Source organism: Chaetodon auriga, chromosome 4 (genome assembly GCF_051107435.1).
Source record: "Chaetodon auriga isolate fChaAug3 chromosome 4, fChaAug3.hap1, whole genome shotgun sequence".
In the NCBI taxonomy this organism is placed as follows: Eukaryota; Metazoa; Chordata; class Actinopteri; order Chaetodontiformes; family Chaetodontidae; genus Chaetodon; species Chaetodon auriga.
The window spans coordinates 1,692,914-1,717,939 of NC_135077.1; the positions used below are offsets into that span (position 1 = coordinate 1,692,914).

Here is a 25,026-nt window from a genome sequence, read left to right on the forward strand (position 1 = left end):
AGGCAGTGAGGGCAGCGACTCCAAAGCTTCCTCCACGTGAGCACATGCACATGGCCGCTCTGTTTACAAACACTATCCTGGCATTCTGCAGAGAGAGAGGCAAGTGAGATGTTACGTAACCACCCCAAAGCGAATAGCATCCCTTCCCGCCGCTTGCCGGGCCGCCTCTCCTACGCTTGGACAATCTTCTTGAATGCCGTTTTTCGGCCGTTCCGCTACTCAAAGTTAAGAATATTGAAAAAAAAAGAAACTAAGAGCCACGGCCAAAACAGAGTCTGTGCTCAAGAAGGTGGCGAGACTGAGAGCTTGCATGATGATGCCACTCTGATAGCGCATAGCTCCTGCTGGTGAAGGCCTTCTAGTGCCAGGGCAGGAGGGTAAACTGGCTGTTTCTGTCAAGTCAGATGATTTTGTGAACTCCCTTTCCCAATCCAACTTTGGGGCTTGAAAATAAAATTGCAAGATTTCACGAGAAAAAACATGCACATTAAGGCAAATTTCAGTCCACAATGGTGCTCTCCATTGCACTGCATCGTTTTATATACGATTTATTTGTTGAGAAAAGTTGGTTTGAGCAGAATTTAGTGAACCTTTATTGATTCTCAAAGTAAAAAACATCTTTCTTCTGTGAATGAAGCTCTTGATGTTGCTTTTCAGACATAGGCGAAAGTATGTGTGGAAGAAGTAGCTAAGGTGCACACAGTCTGTCAATCTGAAAAGTGACCCAACCCCATGCCAGGATCTTACCCTCGGTGAGACTCATCTGTCAAAATGTGCAGCGGTCAATCAGTTCCAGTTAAATCAATCCTGTGACAATAAGCAAGCTTTGTCTAATCCTGAAAGGTTCAGTGGAAAAAGTAAGGCAGCTGTGGCTCAATCAGAACCTTGGTGGTTCGATTCCTGGCCTCGGCAGTCCACATGCCGAAGTATCCTTGGGCAAGATACTGAACCCCAAAAACTGCCCCCAATGCTGTGTAATCGGTGTGTGAATTCACATTTATGTTGCTTTGGATAAAAGCGTCTGCCAAATGACTAATTGTAAAAAGTTAGCATTCTGGACCAAAAGAAAAGACTTTCATTTACGTCTCATCAATCATCAATCATCTTCAATTTGGCTAGTTTGGATCAGTATCTGAAATAGGAATTCCTATGGCTAATGCGCCTGCCTCATGATATGCAAAGCCCCGTCATGATAGCGCAAACTCAATGGAGTCCATGATGATCTAAAGAACTGCTTCTGATGGCTCTTTGCCCTCTTCTAAAATGGCTGTCAGATATGGACGGTCTTGCTGCTAGGAGCTGTCATTGAAAAGGTTAGGCCCCATGGCCCCCTGTTGTCTACACAAGGAGCACAAAGACAGACAGCTGGTCCTGAATGTCATTTAGAAGCGTAACCCTACCAAAGGCTTTGAATGACATCACTGGCTACTTCTGAAGGCTTCGAGTGGCTCAGGCTCAATATTAGGTTTCCTAAGTGGAATGTACGAGTGCAGCAGCTGGTGTCTTTCCGAAATGGTCTGCTCAATGACAGCCAGACCAGTTTGCGTCCATACGTGTATTTACATTGGGCAAAGTTTCTGATTTTAGGTCTGGGTCTGACTCCTGGACGGCACAACGTGCAGCATTAAAGCACCATTTCACCAGCTTCTCTACCAAAGTAACAATCTTACAGATGTGGTAGATCCAAACACAATCTCTGTGCAGTAAAAGACAAGCCATGGCTGATGATTCCTGAAGCGCTGCCATATTTGAGTGACATCTTCTGTGTTTAAGAACTCATGTTTGAAATCTCGACTTTCTGATGAATTGCTGCGGTGTGAGCGATATGGTGATGGGTTTATAAATCCTTACTCTGAAGCCATGAATCAAAATATCCCTCTCAGAAGCATTTGTGATTTCCATTCAGTGAGAGAGTCACGTGCCTCCCACTCAGTGGAGGGAAAGAGGGAGCTTAGCAACAGTGGCTTAGGTCAGGCTGCTTAGAAACCAACCAGGGAAGGAATATTACTGCAGTCCCTTTCCAGATGACAAAAGAGCACATATTAAATATTCTTATTCAAAGTTATTCTGGGCAGTAAAACAGTGTATTTTTAGCTTCACACTTCATGAATAGAAGAAGAAAGAAACTTTTTGTTGAAGATGAACCATTATCTGTGGCTCAGTCTTCCATGAAACTGAGATCTGCCCTGGTGTTTAGTCCATTTAGAATTCCTTCACTGCCATGTTGTGTGCCATGTTTTAATTTCCCTTCTATCATAATGTTTCCCCTAGCTCTGTTTACTGTTCACCTCCGCTTCCTGTTTAATTGGAAGCTGGTTTGGATTTGGATCATGCAAACAGAAAGGAAATATTTGCTAAATAAATGTGCCTGTGAGCTAATCACATGCCAAGACTTGCAGTCTGGAGGGTGAACTGCAGTAACATGGGAATCAGCGTTTGTTCATCACTTGGCGTCGTGTACGAGTTCTCCTTCTCATGCCAGATTGTAGTGGATGGAAAAATGAATGAGGAGGACAGGGTCAACATAAAGTCTTCCTCCTCTTACTATTTCAACTGAAGGTTGCTACAGTGGCTTTCTTTTTGCAGGTGAGCACGTTTCTAAAATGCAATTCCAAAGGTGCTGATCCGCACAAGTGCAAATGCAGGCTTCTGAATATGTGGCACTATTGATTTACTGGCAGGATCAATGGGTAAAGCACATGTGCACACCACGGCAAAGCAGCCTATTCTGCAGTCTGCCGTGCCGGGTAATGTTTAGACCAGATGGGCTTTGGAGCGCTCATAAGATGGTCGCCATGGCTACCATGCACTCTGAAAGAAATTAACTTTGCTCTGCGCACAGTTCATCAAGTTAGTCAGATATATTGACTGATGCATAGACAAAGGGTTTGGAGGGGGGAAGAGACGAGGCAGTGTGAGGGGTTGGGGGCAGGTTACAGGGTTTGTGTGCTCAGAAGACCATTTCTTAATTAGAGTCTCCATGTGATGCAGCTTGAAGGCACAGGAAAAGGTTTAGACTGTCTGTGTAAGCTTTGCACAGGGTACTTCTCAGCCAGGCAGGGTTGCTTTTCACGTTGTGTCATTTAAACAGAAAAAATCCAGGACTAACAGGTTTGTGAAGTCACACCTGAGCTAAGGTTCAATGGTTGCCTAATAACAGTCTACACTGACAGGCGTGTAAAGGGCTCCGAGCAAAGGCAGTTTCACTGCTATGGTTTTTGTATTAGAGCTGGCTGATAGTTAATAGATTTGATCTATGTCACTGTGTTATTAGCAGCTGTTTGGGCGGTTACAGTATTACCTAAATTATCATATTCTCAGTTATAATTCAAAAATAGTATAAGGAAATGTACGGTCTAATCTTTAAACAAGCAGATTTCAACAACACAAAGCACTAAAGTGCTGAACAGATAAGACTGATTCAACTACTGTAGTAAAAGTGCACCAGTTGCAGATGCCAGCATGATGTTTTGCGTGTGAGTGTTTGCATTTTCCCAGAATACCTGTTAAACGAGTTCGATCAGAGCCACACAGAGGCGGGGTTTGCCCCAACAACACAAGCTGTTGAGTTACTCACACCAGTGCTATCTACAAGAACTCAGATGTTGTCACCTCTCACATTTACTTCATGCTGAAACCTCCTTCATATCCACTGACTCACCACATTCAACACCACAAATCTTAAAGCACCAAAACATGTGATAACCTGAAGGATTTGTCCATTAGTTTAAGGGCTTTAGACCCACAACAGGAACTGTGTCAAAGAAAAACTGTCAACAATGCAGCCAGTGCAGCCTCGCCCCTGAGGAACACACTCGACCCAACCCGTCGTGACAAACAACAAATCACCCACCGCTGTGTTCCTCAGGAGAGAACCTTGTGTTTTTTTTACGAGTTAATATATTTCATGTGTCTTGTCCACTGCTTCCTGAGCTCCACAGAAACAAAGCCCCCTGAACCCTGTTCAGCACTATCGAACAATCCTGGATTAGTGTTGACATTCTTCTTAATTATGGCTACGAGCACTTGGATGTGGCTTATTATTATGGTGCCAGTTAATCGTTTCTGTCTTTTTCCTGTCCTAGTTTATCTTTTTACCTTGAGGGAGGTCTACCAGTTAACCAAAATAAGAACTGCACTTTGTATTATTGTCCTGAGACACAAAACATTAATCCAGTTTTGTCTTTGTCTGCATTTGATGATTTCAGCTTCACTCTCCAGATGGGTAATTTTAGGTTGCTTTCAGCTAGTCATGAAAGTATTAATTCATATATCATCTTTACTGGAAACAGTACACAGCCAACAGTGAATCCCTGGGCCTCCATTACTAAGATGTCCATATATCAGCTATCACCAATTAATCTACTAATTGCTCATTAAAAGTAAGAATTGTGTAGATTTAGCTGCCCTTAGCAAAAAGGTGAATTTACAAATGGATTAATGTTCCCATTGAGATTGTGTGTACGCTCACATAATGAAAATTATCCTCGAAAACTGAAGCTTCAGATTTCCCCAACAGCCTGTTGTACACTTGATAACATTAGAAATGATTATAAGAGCCACTGAATATTTAATCCATATTCCCAGAACTTCACTCAAACTGATACAACTGAGACTTTGTCCATTGTTTCTTCCTCTGCTGTATCTAATAATAGCAAAAAATGTATTCAGCAAAACAACACAGAGCCGTTCAAGTTAATGTTCTCAAATACTACAATCAGTCAACAGATGTCAAGATCTAAATAAAATGAAAGTAATCTCTTTGGATTTTTTCAACCGTTCATCTGATCAGCTTCACATTTGGCAGGCGTATTGATGAAGACCCAACAAAGTGCAGATGAGCAGTTCACAAGTAAGCTGAGAAACATCGCTCTGAGGAGTCGGAGAGGCCCCACAATTCTAGACGCAACACTTCCAGACAAACAGTTTTCCAAGTTTAAACAACATTGGTCGACTGGAGAGGGAGCTAGGTTAGGGTTAACCCTGACCCTCAACAGTGCTGGTTATACCTAACATGGTGTCCACTAATTTGAGCTTTAATGTTAACTAACTATAGACAGTGGTTAACTTAATGTTAAGCTAACGTTAGCCAGCTATCTTCAATGAATAATGTCAGCCTTTCCTTTGTAACACCCCGGGAAGCTGGAATAACTTGGTGTAGCTGGCTAGCTTCACCATGAATTCATGAATTTCATGAACAGAAAAACTAATCCGAGTTAGATTTCAATAGCAGGGCTCCTCTTTCATCTCACGCAAATGCTGGTAACGTGAGTCTACAATTAAATTTTTATTCAGTTTTGACATTTGTAAGACAACGCAGTCAATTAAGTGCCACTTGACAAAGACGTAGAATAATGGTTATTAATTACTGAGGTGCAATGCTCATGTTTTGGGATAAACTGTCTTAAACTGGTGGAGTACTCTAAGGTTACTGTGCTGTTAATGAAGTTCAAAAAAGGAAAAACTGGTGGCTCATGCTTACAAACTGCAGGTCTGGAACTGCTACGTCTCGACCTGCGGGTGCTCTGCAGCACGGTGATATTGGGAAATATACCGGAGGCCAAGCAATCAGCCCATTCCAAACAGGCACACTGTGAACGGGCAGTACACTAGTACATTAAAAGAAGGAAATGAAACAAAAAGCTGTAGGAGCATATGGACTGTGTTGGGAATCTCCACAAGGCAGGCACATCTGTCTTCCATTAGACATAAAGAACAATGTAGATTGTACAGACCCTTCTTCGTATGGAGGGGGTGGAGGCTCTCTAGGGAAGAAATTACAAACAGAAGTGTACACCCTCTGTGTTTCTGCCGTAATCTATTAATCTTGTTTTCAGATTCAAAGAAGATCAAGATACGAAATAGCATTTGCATTCATACATCACTGAAAATCCCCAACACACAGAAAAAAAGACAGGAAAATGACAGAGAATTTATCTATAATGGGAACATAACGGATATATTGCATCCCAATGATTTGTTAAGGACATTTTCATGTCATACGTAATTGAAAGAATGAGAAATGTGTTCATCAGCATTCAATTTTTCAGCAAGCAAGCAGAGCTGCACTGTGTTGGCCAACCGTAAAGGCGGAGGGAAAGGATGGAAGAAGGAAGAAAAACAGATCTGTTGCTGTAGGGTGTCATGTGACGCAGCCACCATCATTAAGTCACAACGTGCTGATTAGGCCACAGCGAGCATCAACAGGAAGCTGCACTGCTGCACCTGACAGAAAAACTAGATCTGAGGTTGAACAGCGCTAAGATCCCCTCCTCATGCAGCAACCTTTGCTGATATTAATAGAACCAAAATGAGCAACTAACTGGAAGCCTCAAGCTGCTGTATTCCTGCTAATAATGTTCACATGCATCCGCCTCCCCTCAGTGGCCAATACAACAGATCGCCGCATCTTAATCTAAAACAGAAGCTGTATATACCCAAAACCTGAGACAGATGGAAACATGAAAGCAAAAGCTTTATGTCAAAGTTCATACAACCGTGATCTAAAACAGCGCTACACCTTATCACTTCAGATTATCTTGCAGCACCTAAGCCTATTCACTTTGTTTCTGAGAGTTAGCAGTAAACATGAAACTCCAGCCAGCAGCTGGTTAGCTTAGCTTAGCACAAAGACTGGAAATGAGTGGTAACAGCTAGCCTGGCTCTTCCCAAAAGTAACAAAGGGAGGGAAACCAAACAACAGCACACTATAAAGACAAAGAAATGGACTTGTAGAGGGGAAGAAAGCTTTGCTGGGAATCCAGTTGAGACCTTAAAAAGCACAGTAATTAACACAATATATATATAATTTGTTTAATCAGCACAAACAACAAAGTGTGAAAGTGATGTTTTACAGGGTTTATGAGCCAAAGTATTTCCTGGCGGGAACCAGTCACTTCCTGGAGTAGCTTTATATTTATAGTACGGGCATGACAGAACAATTCCCAAAATATTGATCTATGCCTTTAAGGGAAAAGAAAAAGGGGTTCCGATCTGATCTAAGAAATGAGGAACTGGCGAGATGGCACCTTTCTCTGACCAGCGTGTGTGGTCGACTTTCATCTCGTTTTTCACACTCGTGTTTAATTTGTTTGGATATTTGCTCTCTCGATGCATGCTGGAGTGCTACCACAGCACAGATCCCACATGTTGCTGAGGCTGCTCATGTGACAGAACAGCAACAAGATCCAAGCGCTGCAAAGAAAATGTTACAGCCATCGGGCTAGCATGTAAATTTAGAGGATTATAAAAATGAGTGCAGACACAGAGGCCTTTTGTTTCGGAGCCCCAGTGGAGGGTGTCATATGTTCAGACTGACAGAACGAAAGAGAGGGCAAAGGCACGAGCAACCATGTGAGGTGCATTGTACGAGCTGCATGAGCGTGCCATGTGACATACGTATGTAGGCTTAAATCACAAGTGTGCGGTGCCTGACTGAGGCTCAGTGAGATCCAGAACATAAATGAACATCTGTCTTATGGAGCCTGACGAGCATTTGACTGTCAACAGCAACACATGCTACCAGCACTTTGCTTCACATTGTGCTTTATGACTTGGTGTGTGCAGACCTTCCAGACTTTCCAGTCCACCCCTTCAACTGCTCCCCAAAACTCCCTCCAGAGGAGTCAACTCCCCCAGTTCATATGTTAGCCATATGTCATAAACTATCATAACTCAAAACGTCTACACGGACGTCAAAAGGAATAATTAAATGCTGCGTTACATCAGGCGTCCATAAAGAGTCGTCTTGTTGTCGGGGACAGAGCTGTTTCAGGCCGTTAGCACATCAAAAACTGGACCCATTACACTTTAGCCAAAGGTGTAGCATGTATGATTAACTGCAATGATCATAATATTACAAAGTAATTCAGTCATGGTCTTTAGGAGATGGACTGTTTTTGTTGCTCACAGCCAGCTGGAATGCAGAGTTGTGAAAATGTTAGAGGTCTTGAGGTTTGCAGAGCAGCGAGTCAGGCTCTATATTTACAGGAGGGATTTAAAACACTGCAGAATGCAAGTCATCTGACCTAATTACACTGGTAGGGGTTGCTAAGGATGAGGTTTCACGCGCGGTCCTGCTGCACGCAGTCTGAACTGTCTAAGTCCAGTCTGTCAGCACACACAAGGCCTTTCCAGTATTTTTACACTCTGACAGTGAAAATCCATTTCAAAAAGGATGTATGTTGTAAATGAAATATTAGTTTTACCCCTCTTCCATCTCATTGGCTGTCTTTATGTTTGGTTGAGGTAAAAGTTTGGGAAGTTATTGGATGTCATGGTGGCTCCAATGAGGCTCATAAGTTTCAACTTTGCTGTTTTAGTGATGAGACAGAACACAAAATTAGTGTCTCTGGTCAATGTCTCCGTATCACTAACATACACCGTGACATGAAATGACATCAGAAACCTGAGACATTTCAAAAACGAGATGTGTTTTGATACTTTGACATGTAATGACATCACAGTCTGAGTCATATGAAACAAATATCAAGGCTGGATTTTGCTTTGAATTATCAATGCACTGTCATTACAGTCAGTTGTGTTTTAAAATCATAGTATTCGTAATACTTATGGTCAGTAAAAGAGGCACTGCGGCTAAATGACTAGCAAAGTTGCTAAGAGTAGCAGGTGATAGTTTTTATATTCAGTCAGGTGACTTTACGATGAATATTAGTAGCGAACAGAGTTGGTTATGACTCAGAAGGCGTATGAGTTTCACTTTCACTAAGTCCTCTGAAAATTTATAGTCTCTGGACGGGACACATGCTCCATGTTCTTATCTTTCAACAGGAAAATGCGAATGAGCCTATTTCAGCAAAGAAAAGGAAATGTACACTTGAGATCACGGCTTATTCTTGGGACTATTCTGCAAAACAGCGGTGTGGCTTGGCAAGCGTGCGTTTGATTTACAGTGCCGCTCCACATCTCCCCCTCCCTCTCTCCAGCAGCAGCACTCTTTAGCCCGGCTGCTTCGGCCTCAACCTGAAAGTGCAGAGACCTGAGTTTCCCAGCAGCTGTCGTTAGTGGTGAATGTCACATACGGCTGCCAAGTCACGCCAAATAGACCCCATCTACTATGGCTGCTCTCATATTTCACTGGCTCTGTCTGGGAATAACAAAAACACAGTGTGAGTCCAGTGCATTAAAGTTTGTTACACTAGCATTGTGAAGACAAAACACCAGGTGACGGCAGGATACAGGACTAAATATCCAAATGCTGATTTGTAGCCTAATTTCTCCAGTCTAACATGGACTAAGTGATGATCTTTAAGCGACATAATGCAGTGTGCACTCCTGCCTTTGCCAAAGTAAAGCTATATTAAAAACAAGAGACTTAATTGCTAAAATAAGACTCTACTGGGGTGTGCATTAACTGCTGCCCTTAAATGACTCTTGTGCAAACTATGTCCACTGGTTTACAATGCTGATCACACTGTCTTAGAGTCCTCCCTTGGCCTCAGGCTTCAAAGCACTAAAGCAACTGACCATCTATAAATGCCGGCAAATTTAGCTACAGAGACTCTAACAATGGGCAATGACTATCTAGATTTCAACAACAGCAGCGCTCAGCAGACAGGGTCATAACTGTGCAGGCTAGATGACAGACTGGACAGGAGGAAGAGGATGACAGCAGATAGAAGCACAGAGGAACCTGAAAGTGTAATTACAGGGCAGAAGAGTGGAGGTGAGGCTGCGGGAGAGGGAGGGAAACCAAACAACAGCACACTATAGAGACAAAGAAATGGACTTCTAGAGGGAAAGACAGCTTTGCTGGGAATCCAGTTGAGGCCAAACAAGTTAAGTCAAACCATAAACTGACACAAAGTGCTCATTTCCCTGGTGGACATTAGCTACAAGGAAGAAACCCAAAATAGATCAAAGCATTATAACTTCCAGAAGGCATCCACACTAAAGCCACTGCAACGCTCTGCCTCTGGTTTAGTTTAGTGCTCTACTTCTGGAGCAAAAATAGATCTCCCTGTGAATCACATCTAATAAATAATTAAGGGGATGTAGCCAATACTCCACACGCCTTAAAGCAAACAGCCAGAACTGGACTCACAACGCTGCATAATTGGTGTGTTTGTATGTTTGTACGCGTACAGGCGCGCACACTCAGCTGGGATCTCTGGCTTTGTTCTGGGCTTGCAAAGATTTTTTTTGTTGTCAGTGTGGGTGTATCCAACTGTGACAAGCTGCTTGGCTCCGCTCGGCCCTTTGTAAAGCCTGGACTGTCCCGTAGGAACGGAGCTGCACTGAGAGCAGCTTAGCGCCAGTGTTCACCTCTTGACTTGAGTTACTGATTTACGGAGCGCACAGAGGGCCAGACAAAACAAAGGAGTAGTCACATGGGGTCGGGAAGTGGTATTCTCCCGCTTACCTCATTGTTACGTTTTCAGGGATCAGATGCTTTCTATTTGACAGAGTTCAGAAAGGAGGGGGCATTAGTTTAGACACTGTCCCTCAATGAATGAGGTCTACAGCAAAAAGACCATTTTTATTTCCCAGTTGTGTCTTTTTACACATCTTTTCTGTATATGTCAGCAATATATGACGCAAAACTCCTTGCAACTGTTGATATTTTTAGTGTATATTTGAACCAAAATTACAGATCCAAGGGGAAATAATCCTTAAATTGTAGGCATATGGACATTGCTAATCATTGTCATTTATCTTGATCAATTTGCGACATGGTGATCAATATAGAATAATTGGGCTGTAACTCTATGCACCACTCTGTATAAAATTAGCAGATCTGCCACAGATGAGAACGTCCAAACGTTGTGTTGTATGACTGGAGACGCCTTCTGGATGCAAAGACCGTTCGCCATTCATCAAACCAAGGCGTGCGCGTTCCACATCTCCCACGTGGTTTTCTCCTACTCATTTGTCAAAATAACACATTTCAATTTTAATAACTTTGACATAATCATAAAGAGGCTCGGTGTCACTTCTGATTACGCTGCTGGCGGTGGCGTCCCGCTGTGGCACTTTACATCCGTCTGTGTCTGACAGCAGCAAAAGGGAGATTAGTTCTGCAACTTGTTGCCCGAGCAGCTCGTGCAGCTCTTCATCTCCAGGTTGTAGAACTGCCTGGACATAACTAATGTGCGTGTATCCTTGCATTTAATGGAATTAGTTTGAAGATGTCTGGTGTTATTTTACATTTTAACGACACCGTCGCAGTTCTTGGACAACAGTAAGAAATGATTTGTGTAAGTCATTAAGAAAGGGAGCATTTGGGGGTATTTTTAAAATCAGACCTGCTCCAAATAATTCCATGTAATCATTTTAATTGCTGGTGCAAACGAGTTGTGTTTAAGTGATATTGCACATGAAAATCTAGTTGGTTTTGCAACGTTGTTTTTGAGAAGTTGCTCTTCCCGAGTTTTAACCTTTCTCTTCTTCTGGCTTATGAAACCCTTCCAAATCTTAGTCACACATGAAGACACCTCTCAGACTCTCTTCACCATGCATTGACCTGAGAGCTGTCTTTGTCTTCGGTGTCCTGCCTCCCTCCTCCACCTGCTAACAGGCAGCTGGCCGCTCTGTTGTGACAACGGCCGGAGCTTCCAGACACCCTTGTAACAGCTTGGCTCGTTAGTGGGAGATTTAGCACTCTAACTTTGGGGGTCTCGAGGGCTGCTAATGTCCTGCAGGGGTGACTGACAGAGAAGCAGATGATTGCGTCTCCTGGCTCGCTTGCCTGGACAGAGCGTCATCTGGCAGTTTCCTGTGTAGGCCGACTCCATTGGTCAATTGGGCCACAGTTGCAACAGAGTGACTGTTTTTTGCTTCACTCATGGCCCACGTGACCAGTTTGGACATTGTGGTCGAGGAAATAAAGGAAGTTGATAAAACAAACTGCCTCTGAAAGCGCACAGTATCTTGTGAACATGTTGTTTGAAGGAGATAGCTCCTCTGCCAGAATCATAAGGAGCTGTAACCGGTTCCAGATGTCACAATCCAGCCCCATGATGGAGCACGATTATGCCAAATGAAACATGCCATAGTACCTCAAATATTTAGCTATTTTTTCTTTCCTCTTCCCCCGCTGAACATCAGTCAGTGCCTATAGTCAGCCTATAGTAGGTTTACATTAACAGGAGGGCTTTTGTGGGAATCTAAAGCTGGATCCAATTATGTTTTCAAAGGTTGCGAAGCATATTTTTCTGAACTTGACCATAGCAGCCAGCAGTTGTGACCCAGGACTTTTCTCAGAGCTCCAAGGACATTATTTACTTATTTTAAGTGCATACAGAGGGACTTAAAGATATAAATCAGGAGTAGTTACAGTTAGTGTGTAAACACTTCTTTGTATAATATAAGCTTCAAAAACCAATAAATGAGTAATATGAACTCAGATATGTGGAGACTTTTAAGTGGCTGGCATTTCTAAATTCTTCAGCTTATCTTGTTATTATCTGTGACGCTAAGTCATCATTTTATAATGAACAGGGAACATTAAGGCTATTAACAGCCGATTAAGTACATATGTTGACTTTAAAGTACAAAATATTGGAATCTGATAACTGGGTTTCGTATTCTATTGAAATCAAAAAGGGCCACAAACTTTTCAAACTCAGTGTTCTGAATTCCTGTCAGTTTTCAGAGCAGAAGGTGGTTTTGATGGTTCAGGACTGTTTGTACGTAGGCGGACAAAACCTCCACGACACCAATTAAAGTCTGAAAAATGCATCTTCGCTCACCTTCAACATATGTTGGGAAATAATTCTCTGGCACAAACACTCATTTCAAAAGATGGCTGCCTATATTGCATTTGATATTGATATTATTGATTACGGCTACATAGAAATGGGAAATCTGTGTTGGTGCGTTTCTCTTTGTTAAAGTCAGTGAACACAGTCAAAACGAGGTAAATGAAATTCAGCAGTAAACAGAAAACACACATGCAGGACACAAATGTCCCTGCTCTTTTAAATTGAAATGTAATGTTGATGCAGGACAAACTGAACAACAGGTTTTGCGATAGATACCCTTTAAAGGACAACTTCCTTTATCCTGTTCCAACTGTTAATCTACATCATCTGTACAATCAGCTTCTCTATTCTGCCCACCAGCTTACACTCTCTTTAGCTTACACACTTCAAACTGAATCTGTGCACATATTAGTGCTCATCAACTGTCCATTCCTTTAGCATCTGCAGGAGAGTTGCTCATAATTATGATGGATTAGACTGCGGCTCTTTGTGCCTGTGCACTGCAATTGTTTTGCAGATGCTGCGGATGTGACATGCATTAATAACTGGGGGAGACAGGAATCAATGTTGTACTGGAATCACTGGAATCTATTTGCTGAGAGAGTGCAGGGAAAGCAAGAATGAAACCATAAGCTCTGTTTGCTGCTTAACTTTCCGCAGAGATCTTATTTTTCATACCTCACATCTACTAAATGACTTTGTCACTCGGACTACAGTTTCCAAGTTATAAAAAGTCAAAAGTTTATATTTTGCACTCATTCTAACACAAAGGTTAAAATGCGATGAGTTTCGCACTGATAACAAAGGCCTCCAACTAGAGAACAGAACTGAATTTGCATATTTGACATGACAATGTGCTGAGGGTGAGGAATACCGCTACTGAACAGCTGACGAGCAGCCAACTCCTTCTCCCATCTACCATCTGGGACATTAACCTTGCATCCTACTGCCTTCAATCAAATGGACTTTCCTTTTATTTATTCTATTGTATAATGTATTCTATGCTCATTGTCTTAAGATATTATAACCCATAAACCAAATTTAGAAAAAGAGCCTGAACACTGTGTGGCAGTGACCTGGAAAGTTGTCAAAATATAAGGAATAGATTCAAACATATGCCGTTGTCTCATAACGTATATTTCTGACAAGAAACAAGAAGCTGCTGGTTTGCATGTTGACTACATTTGTGTATTTTACATAAGTGGTATTTCTATTAAAGCTATTTAGAGAGCGATGGAGGTGGATATACTGTATAGAAAGTTCCCTTTATGGAAGCAAACTGAACACCAAACATATGATTTTGGGGTTTTTCTTGTCATGGTCTTTTCCTTTTTTCAACCTGCTGAACAGTTGTATGTGCGACAGTAAGCATTTCGCCCATTGTGTTATTTTTAGATTTACTGTCCACATACTGCACAGAGCCGGATTTCACAACTTCCTGTTTGAGATAGGGGTCTTCAAAAGGAAACAAACACATTGCCACACACTCCTGATAGTGGGCACTGGACATGTGGCTACAAAACATGGTGTACACCTTCAGGACACTTTTTGTTAAGCTGTGTATGTTAAATTCAAAATGGTGACTCAGTCTCCTGTTAGCAATCACAATCCTGTGATAACCTCTAGTTTGTAGTCTGTTCTCTTCGCTATCTGGTTTTTAGGTGACTGAGGGATGAGATCACTGGGGTGAATCTAATTCTATGACAGGATCGTATCACCAGCTGATACATATTTAGTGCCAAGTGCAAACACATTACTCTGCTGACCTTTAATTCCCTACAGCCACATTCAGAGTGAAATCTCTACTTTAAGAGTGCTGAAGTTAGATGTTTGTCAGCAATGGATATTTGACTGTAGTGAAACCTCTATAGTTGGTGTAGGACTACAGAAGTGGGGCTTCCTGAAAATAATTAGCGCAGCTTCATCAGTTTCACAGACAAACTTTTATCTTAACATGACCTCCAGTCAAAACAGACGATTCCTTCTCACATCTACATTCAAATAAAATGACGTAGGAGATGCTGGGTCCTATTTAACCTTTGATAATAAGGAAATCTCTTTATGTTCAAATGGACACATTTAACTTTTGTTTCAAATAAACTTTCTATCATATTTTAATAGTTTCACAACTCTTTTACTCACCATTACTTTGTATAATAAAGCATCATAAAGTTAAGATTTGCACAGGAACAAATAAATAGGCTACGCTGGATTGAAAAATAAATGACTTGGTACACTTTGGGGGTCAGGCAAATCAAAATGTCCTATTTGTCTGGACACCTGTGGCTGGGGGTTTGTCATGCTACATGTGCACTACAAAGCTGACAGGGTGGTTCTTCAACACCACCAGGGACACACTTGCTATATTGCATATTCACACTATATTCCATTTATTGATACATGTATGACCTGACCCAATGCATCTTCAGTGCAGGCACGTTAAGCGTATTTCTGTGTGAACAGAGCGTCATTTCACAATTCAAATGAAATTTGAATTCACAATGATGTCACCTAATAGTTGTTTCCCACTTTGTGCCTTGCAGGACGGACAGAGGGCAGCCCTGTGGATGGACTCTGAGCAGGCCAGATGGAAACAGAACAGGCCAGACATGAGACGGAAGAAAGTCTGATATTAGCACAATTTGGCACATCTCACAACATCTCTCACAAACTCCAGAATGGAGGCCAGTCTTCAGAAGGAGATTCGCTACAGATCACTGGGGAGAGTAACTGGAACCATTACAAGCCCGGCACAGGTGCCAACTCCATGAAGAGGCACAGGGAGAACTGTAACAGCCCTGCTGCAGTGCAAGGGCTGTTTGATCAAGGATCCTATATGATGAATGGAGAATTGATGAATGGAGAGTTGAAGCATGCACTCACTGAGCAGTCCTTACTGGTCCACCAGCCCAAGAAACTTAAAGTAGATTCTACGATTAAAGAAAACGACAACATGAGCTCCAGTTTGGTGGAAAATTTTCCTGAGTTGACAAAGGCGACAGATTTTGAATGCAATACCCAACACACAGAGATTAAGTTAGACAAGAGGAACTGTAATTTTCCTAATGGAGATATTTTTGGTCTACCAAGGAACAAACAAGGTTTGATTCCAAATGGTGCTGTATCACCCCCCTCAACCATAGAAAGCACTCCAGGTGACCTTTTAGAGAAAACTTTGTCTCAGTATTATCCTGAGCAAGTGTCAATTGCACCACAAACATCTGGACCACAGCTAGATGCTGTCAATGGTTCACTTGCAAATAAACTGCCCAGTGAAGGTGCTCAGCCCCCCTCTTCAACCTCAGGATTGCCCAATTCAGCCCAGATGCCTGACTCACATCAACAGCAGCCCAGGGCACCAGGCAATGTTGAAGGAGGCAACAATTATAGCTCAGTCAACTATATCGTTAATGGATACTCCAACAATTTTGAAGCAGACCAGCAGCAGCAGCAGCAGCAGCAACAACAACAACAACAGCAGCAACAGCAGCAGCAGCAGCAGCAACAGCAGCAGCAGCAGCAGCAGCCACCAGCTTACTCTGGTCAGGAGATGTCTCAAGGTCAGCTGCCTGGCATGATCCCGCCTACAAATACTGCCACTAGCTCACAACAACATCAAAATGGCCCACAGTGTTATCTAGATGACACAAATCCTAAAGGTTTATATGCGAAAGGCAACCAGGAGTTCAATGAGAACTCTTTTCTGGAACGAAATGCTCGTCAAGCAGCAGAGACAGGTGGATATGGATCCTTTCCCAACTCTGGATTAGAAAAGATGGGGCAAAGTGAGGAACCCAGGTCTGTTCAGCATCAGCACCGTGGCACTGACAGGGGCCACCAGTATGGGATTCAACCCCAGACCTTAAAACAAAATGTTGCGAACCCACATGGAGCTGACAACACGGTACCCATGGGGCCCAGTCTCCAGCAGCCACGTCATACTGGGCAAGAAAATGGAATGGAGAACACATCTCAGCAGAGAGCCAACTTATCATGTTCGACTCCCCACCAGAGAGGCTGGATAGAGCTGAACTCTTCACATTCCCAGCAGCAACCAGCAAGTGGCCCGTCATCCAAGGCACATGAGCAGGACATGTGGAGGGGCTTCCCTGCTAAGCCTCCGTCAGAGCAGCATACAGCTAACCCCCAGGTTCACTGCCAGATGTTGGAGCCAAATCCAGCACAAAGATTCCAGACACAGGGAGTATTCACAGATAGCAGCCAGGGGTCTAACAGCTTCCAGCAGCAACAGCAGGACTGTCTCCCAGCCCAAACACACTGTGCTCCAGCCCAGCACAACACTGCCCCTGAGTGGCAGCAATCAAATTCTAAAGCACCGCAAATGCATCAATCTCTACCCCAGAAAATGCCCGAGCAGTGCAACTTCCCCCAAAATCAGCAGGCAGATAGCCGCTACCACACCCAGATGCAGTCAGAGCACTTATGTGAAGACCCTGACCTGCAGGATATACTGTCACCTGGATTTTTAGCAACACAGCAACAGCAGCAACAACACTCTCATCTTCAACGTCCCCTGTCCCACCCACCACAGTTTGAAGGGCAGCAACTCAAGTCTCCCAATTACAGACCTCGCAGTCAGCCTCAGCCAGGACAGCAGCAGCTTCAACCTACCCAGCCTCTTAGAAACAATACTAATCAATCCAACAATCAACACATCCAGCACAACGATCACACAAGATTCAGTTACAGTAACACAACAGAGATGCAGCAACTACAACAACATCAAAGGCAGTATCCACCAAACTCAGGCAACAGTAACCTCAAGCAATTTCAACCACAGCGGCCTAACAACCACTGCCACCAGCCCAACCATGCAGACATCTCCCAGACCTCTACACAGTCACAACCTCACTTACTACAAGGCGTTTTAAACCAACAGTTATCAACACAGATGTATCTTAAAGCTGAACAGCAGCAGAAGATGCCATGCACTCAGTTCCAAAGGGGACCTCGACTACCTCTAGGACCTGTGGGTACCCATGGAGACTTTCAGAGGCATGCAGCCCTACGCATGCACCTGTTGCAAAAGCAGGAGCGCCAAGGCCCTCCCCTCCCCCCTCAGAGCATTAGTGACCCCAAACATGGCCTGAGAGATGTGAAAATTGAAAACGGACCTAGATTTCAGCTGCCTGGTTCACAGCAGCAGGAGCAGCAGTTACAGATGGCAGGCATAGGTGGAATGCAAGTCAAACAGGAGAATCAACAATCCTTGTGTGAGCAAAGCAAGAAGCAGGGAAGCATCTTGGCCTCTATGGAACAAAGTCTGAAGCAGTACCAGCTTTCACCTGTGTTTGAGAAGAAATCCCTTGTCATCAATTCATCAAATAGAGTCAAGGTAGAATCTTCTGGGCCTGTCACAATCCTGTCAACCAACACTGAACTGTGTGGAGTAGAATCATCAGCAGCTGCCACAGCCAATGTTGCTCTAAAAAAACCACCTGATTCCACCCCTAAGAAGGAACACCTCCTACAAAGCTTTATGGACTCTCCTATGAAGCTATTGGACACTCCTATAAAGAATCTATTGGATACCCCAATGAAAACACAATATGACATTGCATCCTGCCACTGTGTTGGTGAGTCTCATGATGTTGGTTCTGAAACATGATTGATCAGTGTGTGTGTAAATATTAACGTGTCCTTCTTTATGATATTTAGAACAAATCAGTGAGAAGGATGAGGGCCCATACTACACTCATCTCGGGTCAGCACCTAGTGTTCCAAGTATACGGGAGATGATGGAGAAAAGGTTAACCACAAATTTGACTTCTTGAAAAATTACTGTGAATATGGACTGTGTTACATAGCAACTGTTTACTATTTTACTTGTATTTACTTTAATGCCTCTATTCTTATTTGAAGGTCTGGTCTAACTGGTCGTGCCATTAGAATTGAGAAAGTAATATACACCGGCAAGGAAGGGAAAAGCACACAGGGGTGCCCCATAGCTAAATGGGTAAGAATCATTTTGGCAAGTAGGCAAATCATCTGATCTTGAATCTGCCTTAAATATCTCAATTTTAACAAATTCCTACACCTGTAATGTTTCAGGTAATTCGTCGATCCAGTATAGAAGAAAAGCTACTGGTGTTGGTGCGGGAACGTACAGGTCACAAATGTGACACAGCCTGCATCATTGTGGTAATCCTGGTCTGGGAGGGCATCCTGCCCAGCCTGGCTGACCGCCTCTACCTCGAGCTAAGTGAAACTCTGACAAAGCATGGAGCCCTCACCCAGAGACGCTGTGCTCTCAATGAGGAGTAAGTGACAGCACTACAGAAGCCACATCAGACTAAGTGGCCCACTGGCCCTGCACAAAATTAAGCAAGCAATATTTTGTTCCTTGTTCTTACTTTGTATGCATATGAATGCAACATGCAACATGTAATGTAATTATTGCTTTTGTGTCTAAGGGCTTCCCCCACCAGATCATTAGTTTCTGCTCATGCATCATGTCAAAAAGTTTCACAATTTCATTCTGTCATCAATTCTGGCTAACAATCACATATTTGTCAACACCCCTCAGGAGGACCTGTGCATGCCAAGGGTTAGATCCTGATGCCTGTGGAGCATCTTTCTCCTTTGGGTGCTCCTGGAGTATGTACTACAATGGCTGCAAATTTGCCCGGAGCAAAATACCAAGAAAATTCAAACTACTAGGAGATGATGTAAAAGAGGTATTTCATATCAATATTGTGTGTGTGCACCATGGTTACCTTAATATCCTGACTAAAGTAACAACACTAGAAATTTTTGTCTTTCAGGAAGAAAAAGTAGAGCAAAACTTTCAAAATCTGGCAACCTTATTGGCACCATTGTATAAGACTTTGGCACCTGAAGCTTATGGAAACCAAGTGAGTATATATGGACACTGTTTAGATGGCTTGCCATCTTAATGATTTTACAATTACAATTAGTCATTTGGCTGACACTGTTATCCAAAGTGACGTACATATGAATTCACACACCGATGGCACAGCATCGGGGGCAGTTTTGGGGTTCAGTATCTTGCCCAAGGTTACTTCAGCATGTGGACTGCCAAGGCCAGGGATCGAACCACCGACTTCCTGATTGGCAGACAACCACTCTACCTCCTGAGCCACAAATTTATTTTTATTAGAATTTTTTTTTCTCTCAAAAGGCAACTGATTTTCAGCTTGAATCTAAACCAAGCATGATTTTAACTCACAGTATATACAAATAAAATGTGAGTAATACAACTTGCACACAGGAATTATTACAACAATAAATAGGTCAAACCTTAGACTGTGCATGGGTTATTTCTCAAAGTATTGACATGATAAAGTAGTTTCAGAAAGATTCTTCAACAACATTCTTTAATGACCTGCAGAAACTCTCAATATTGCATTCAGTGTACTTCCTTTTGTTCCTGGACATAGGTGGAACATGAACACAGGGCACCAGACTGTCGTCTGGGGCTCAAGGAAGGTCGTCCCTTCTCTGGGGTCACTGCTTGTCTGGACTTCTGTGCCCACGCTCACAGAGACCTCCACAACATGCAGGGTGGTAGCACTGTGGTAAGCAGAACTTGGGAAATGTATATATATCTTTCTATGTTGTATTTGTTTGAGGAATAGATACAGGAACCCAAACGACACATCAAACTATGCCTTAACATCCAATTGAAGCATGACTTTAAAACATTCATGAATAACAAAAGTAGATTTGTTATTTAACTTTGGTGACATCCCCAACAGAGGGTATTTAACTCACACTGTTTTTCCAGGTGTGCACATTAACAAGTGAGGATAACCGGGAGATTGGAAAGATACCAGATGATGAGCAGCTCCACGTACTGCCTCTTTACAAGGCTTCCAGCACTGACGAATTTGGCAGTGAGGAGGGTCAGCAAGAAAAGATCAAGTCAGGTGCTATCCAAGTCCTCAGTGCCTTCCGCCGCCAGGTGCGCATGCTTGCGGAACCCGCCAAGTCTTGCCGGCAAAAAAAGCTGGATGCTAAGAAAGCAGCTGCCAACAAGAATGCCATGCTTGACAACGCTAATGATAGGGCAGAGAAGGCCCTCCTGGCCAAGTCAAAAGCTGGCACTTATGAGCATACTGCTAAGAGCACTCCTATGGCAGGTAGGATAACATTTATTCTGACACATTTCATAAACTATATATTAAATATTTCTTTCTTTGTAGGGACATGTTCTGAACACACTAAATTAACAAGGAAGAACCAAAGAGCAATGATTTGACAAAAAGACAGTTTGACAGATTGAAAATTTGTGTAATTTGATCGCTGCTGCTTAGGTCTTTATCTTTTGTGGTTTTTGTTTTCTAGGATATATTCCAGGTGCTGTGGGGGCAACCCTTCAGTCAGGTCAGCCTACACACCCCCTTGGGGCCCATCATCAGCAACTACAACAACAACAGCACCAGGGCATTCTCCCCCCTTATCCTGGCTCAACAAATGCAGCCAACTACCCCAGGTTCCCCAACCACCCTGGGTCTTTTCCAAGCACTTCCAAGCCAGGCAGCACATATCCCCCTCAGCCACCAACACCAGCTAGCTCTTACCCCTCCCCGCTCCATGTACCAAACTCTTACATTAATGGATCAAATCGCCCATACCCAGGTTATCAATGTAACGGAGGAATGCCCCTTGACAATTACCATCCATTCTATGCTTCGAACCCAAAGCACCTGGACGTGTATCGACAACAGCAACCAGCGCTTTACTCAGAGCAGCAGTACAGTGCACATCAACGTTATGGCGTCAATTATCCACCAAGGTATGGTGAGCCAGGTTTACAGGTCAATGGTTACAATGCCTGCAGCATGAGGCCAGTTCACCCCATGAGATCGTATACCCCTTATGGCCCCAATGGAGCCTCAGATCCCCAGTTCATGGACCCTCTCTCAAGAGCACCCTCAGCCCATGGAGGTCTAGATTATACAGCTGCTGTGAGCAAAGGCAATCAGTTTGGAGCATACCCAAATCCATACCTCTCTCGGAGCCCTCAAATCTTACCCCCAGGTCAAGATCCTTTCCATATGCAAATAAAGACAGAGATGGGCATACCTCGCCCACAGATGCTTTCTGCTCAGTTAAGTGGTGGGTGTTTAAACCCTGAAACACAGTCAGGGGTAGGTCTGCCGAATGGGAGGCTCATGGTCTCTGATATTAAGCAGGAGCCTGGAACACCACAGACACCCACAACCCCACAAAAGCCCGAGATGTGGTCAGACAATGAGCACAACTTCTTGGACCCTGACATTGGTGGTGTAGCAGTGGCACCAAGCCACGGCTCAGTCCTCATTGAGTGTGCAAAGCGGGAGCTTCATGCCACAACGCCCCTTAAAAACCCAGACCGCAACCACCCAACACGCATCTCCTTGGTCTTCTACCAGCACAAAAATATGAATGAAGCCAAGCATGGTTTGGCACTGTGGGAGGCCAAGATGGCAGAGAAGGCTCGAGAGAAGGAGGAAGACGCAGAAAGGAATGGTGGTGAGGGGACACCTAGCAAGGGCAGCAAGAGGGGGGTGAAGCGTGAGCATTCAGAGTCATCAGAAGCCACCGGGGAGCCTCCTTACAAGCGTTTTATCCAGGCACTAATGGAGGGGTCCTTGTCGTGCACAACGAACACCTATGTCAGTACATCTCCGTACGCCTTCACCAAGGTCACAGGGCCTTACAGTCAGTTTGTGTAGAAAACATTCATGAAGAAGACAACTGAAGGTGCTCTATTTATGACAAAGACCACAAGCACCACTGGCCTCAACTATACACTCCTTCCCATCCGTAAGGTTATCAAAAGTGATGTGTTGAACAAGGAACTTGTGATCAGATGAGATATAAATCACCTTTCACATCAGGTCTTTCACCTCTTTAACAATCAAGCTTTACTAGTTGACCATACTAAGGATGTATTTATTTTTGTTTGGCAACTTTTGCAAGATACACACTGTCAAAATCTCTGGTGCTTTCAGTCTGATACATAAGGACCTATTTTTAATGGAAACAAAGTTTCATTTTTGTTGGCTTTATTTTTCTTAAAAAAATTTGGAGATGTCATCTTGGCATAAAACACTGACTTTGTAAATGGCAACATTCACGGTGCTAAAGTGTGTGCTTATTACCATTTATTTTAATTCAAATGCCTTCACACTATAACCAGAAGACACTCTACGAGTGACACTCAATGACTTACGTCAACAGGACACTGAAAATTTCATCCCACTGTCAAATCATCAGCATCATAATGGTTTTTGGCAAGTCAGTGTTTCTTAGAGCACTTTTTGATAATAAAAGTTAAATGTTAAATTAAAGTTAAATGTTTTGGTAATAAATTTAAATAATAAAATCTGGTTATATAGCTGCATTGAAAGTAACTCATATCTAAGCATCACTAGAATTAAATTGATGGATTTATAACAGTGGGTTGTATGAGCAATCCAAGAAACTGTTTCAAGTTCATGCAAAAAGATTTTTTAAATTGTCATTGTGTTGGTGCTCTTTCTATGTCATTTATACTGTAAATTGAGCCATTCTAATGGTGCATTTTTAACATTTTGAGGCAAAAAAAAATAATGTGTTTGGTTTATTTTTATTTTTTTTCCAGGTTTACTTTGTTGTCAGCGACTGTTTTTAATGTTCCTTACCTTAGGTTCATTTAACAAACCTGGACTGTGAATATTACATGTAGTTTTATGTCTGTGGTGCTTAGTAAATGTGCTTTTTATACACTGAGGAACATGAAACAGGGTAAGCTCAGCGTCAGTTTCAGAGGGCAGCTGGCTTGCTGTGGGGTCTTTAATTATTGCAATCTAACTGTAAGATAAACAGGTGAGATTTGTACAGTAAGTTAATTTCCCTTTTTGGAATTACTGTTATAGATTTTGTGTTGTAAAGAATGCTAACAGCCTATTTCATTGTATTTCTTTGGGTTTCAACTGATTTTATATCATGAGGTGCTATTCAACCTACTAGAAACATACAATGTGAGACTCTTTGGGCAGTGAGAAGGCTTTTAAATAATGTACAGTACAAACCTGTCATATACCTCAAAACTAGTTTGGCAATAGGATTATAACATATTTTTCTTTCTTCCTTTGTATATTACTTTCAAATTGTTAATAACAGTTAAACTTCAGGCCACCAAAAGGCATACAAGTTCATTTCTTACTTTCTTATCAATCTGGTAGAAAGTATTACTTGAATTTGAATCTTTGATGTTACTGTAAAATCAGGGACATTTCTAATGTCAATTCAACTTTGTGTACATCTTCATCGCCTGTATTCATCTTGTCTTTCTCTCATTCGGGTTTTTGCATTGCATCCTGAATCCGACTCTATACTTCAGACAAAAATTATTTTGTGAGGAAAAAGATGCTTTCCTGCAATCTTTTAACGCATATTTTAGCTAGTAAGATGGTGGTAATGTTTTAAAAGTAATTTGAACATATATGCACTGAGTTGACTAAAGGGAAAGTATGATATTGACTAAATAAAAAAAAAAACAATGTATTTGCTTTTGCTATGAGGCGAGACCAGGGCAGTGATAACGTAGTTGCACATCTTTGTGCCTGTGTATAGTTAAATTTATTTATAACCACTAAGCAATTGTATGATTTCTCCTCCCTGTCTATTTGATTTAATTAATGCGATATATAATGGAATGACTGTCATTATAGTAACAGCTCACCCCACTCTTCAACATATTCATTTTCTGAAAGCACTTCATTTCTTTTTCAGGAAAAAAATATGTAATAAAGAATTACAAAATGTTTTATTTAAACAGATTGTAAATGTGTTTAAAAAAAATAAATTATGTCACATTGTACATACCAAGAACCTGTACTGCAGGAATACAACTCATTCTTTGATGTCAACGTAAGTTCTTCTCATTCTGTCAAAGTGACCCACAGCTCCTCTATCAGCAATCCTCGTCACATCTTTAAAAACCCCTTTGGCTCTTTCAGGTGAAAAGAATGATCATGGTTAGATTACCCAGGAAGTCTTTGTAAATTTATGCTCACTGTCGCGACAATGTTTACAGTTATAGCATCCTGTTCGCTCAGATATTAGAAGTTCTAGTTTTCTTTTCTTTTCTTTTCTTTTTTAACTGTTCCAGTTTTCTAAAATAAATCTACATAAAAAATGTTGAATTTCGTTGTACAGGACCCAGCTACAGTAGCAGGTTGTGGTTAAGAAAGCCGAGGTGTCTAAGATAGAGCGGGTTAAAAGCATAGCCATACTTGAAGATGCTTCAGAGTGTTTCTGAGTGAGTCAACTTTACTTGAATGACTTTCTG

At 42.4% G+C, this 25,026-nt stretch overlaps 1 protein-coding gene across 2 annotated transcripts in view; it reads left to right on the top strand.

Annotated features, from left to right (window-relative positions):
- The window catches only part of tet2 (tet methylcytosine dioxygenase 2), a 28,574-nt gene extending 4,010 nt beyond the window's left edge, over window positions 1–24,564 (top strand). Inside the window, exons 2-10 of one of the 2 annotated variants that reach the window (XM_076727703.1) lie at window positions 15,266–18,319; window positions 18,402–18,492; window positions 18,606–18,699; window positions 18,795–19,003; window positions 19,270–19,420; window positions 19,508–19,597; window positions 20,144–20,281; window positions 20,491–20,845; window positions 21,051–24,564. In XM_076727703.1, the coding sequence (XP_076583818.1) occupies window positions 15,310–18,319; window positions 18,402–18,492; window positions 18,606–18,699; window positions 18,795–19,003; window positions 19,270–19,420; window positions 19,508–19,597; window positions 20,144–20,281; window positions 20,491–20,845; window positions 21,051–22,423 (5,511 nt within the window). In that variant the 5' untranslated portion in view covers window positions 15,266–15,309 and the 3' untranslated portion in view covers window positions 22,424–24,564. Of the gene's footprint in view, window positions 1–15,265; window positions 18,320–18,401; window positions 18,493–18,605; window positions 18,700–18,794; window positions 19,004–19,269; window positions 19,598–20,143; window positions 20,282–20,490; window positions 20,846–21,050 lie in introns of both variants that reach the window. The other variant, XM_076727702.1, reaches the window with a different exon arrangement.
- Window positions 24,565–25,026: the final 462 nt, after the last annotated feature.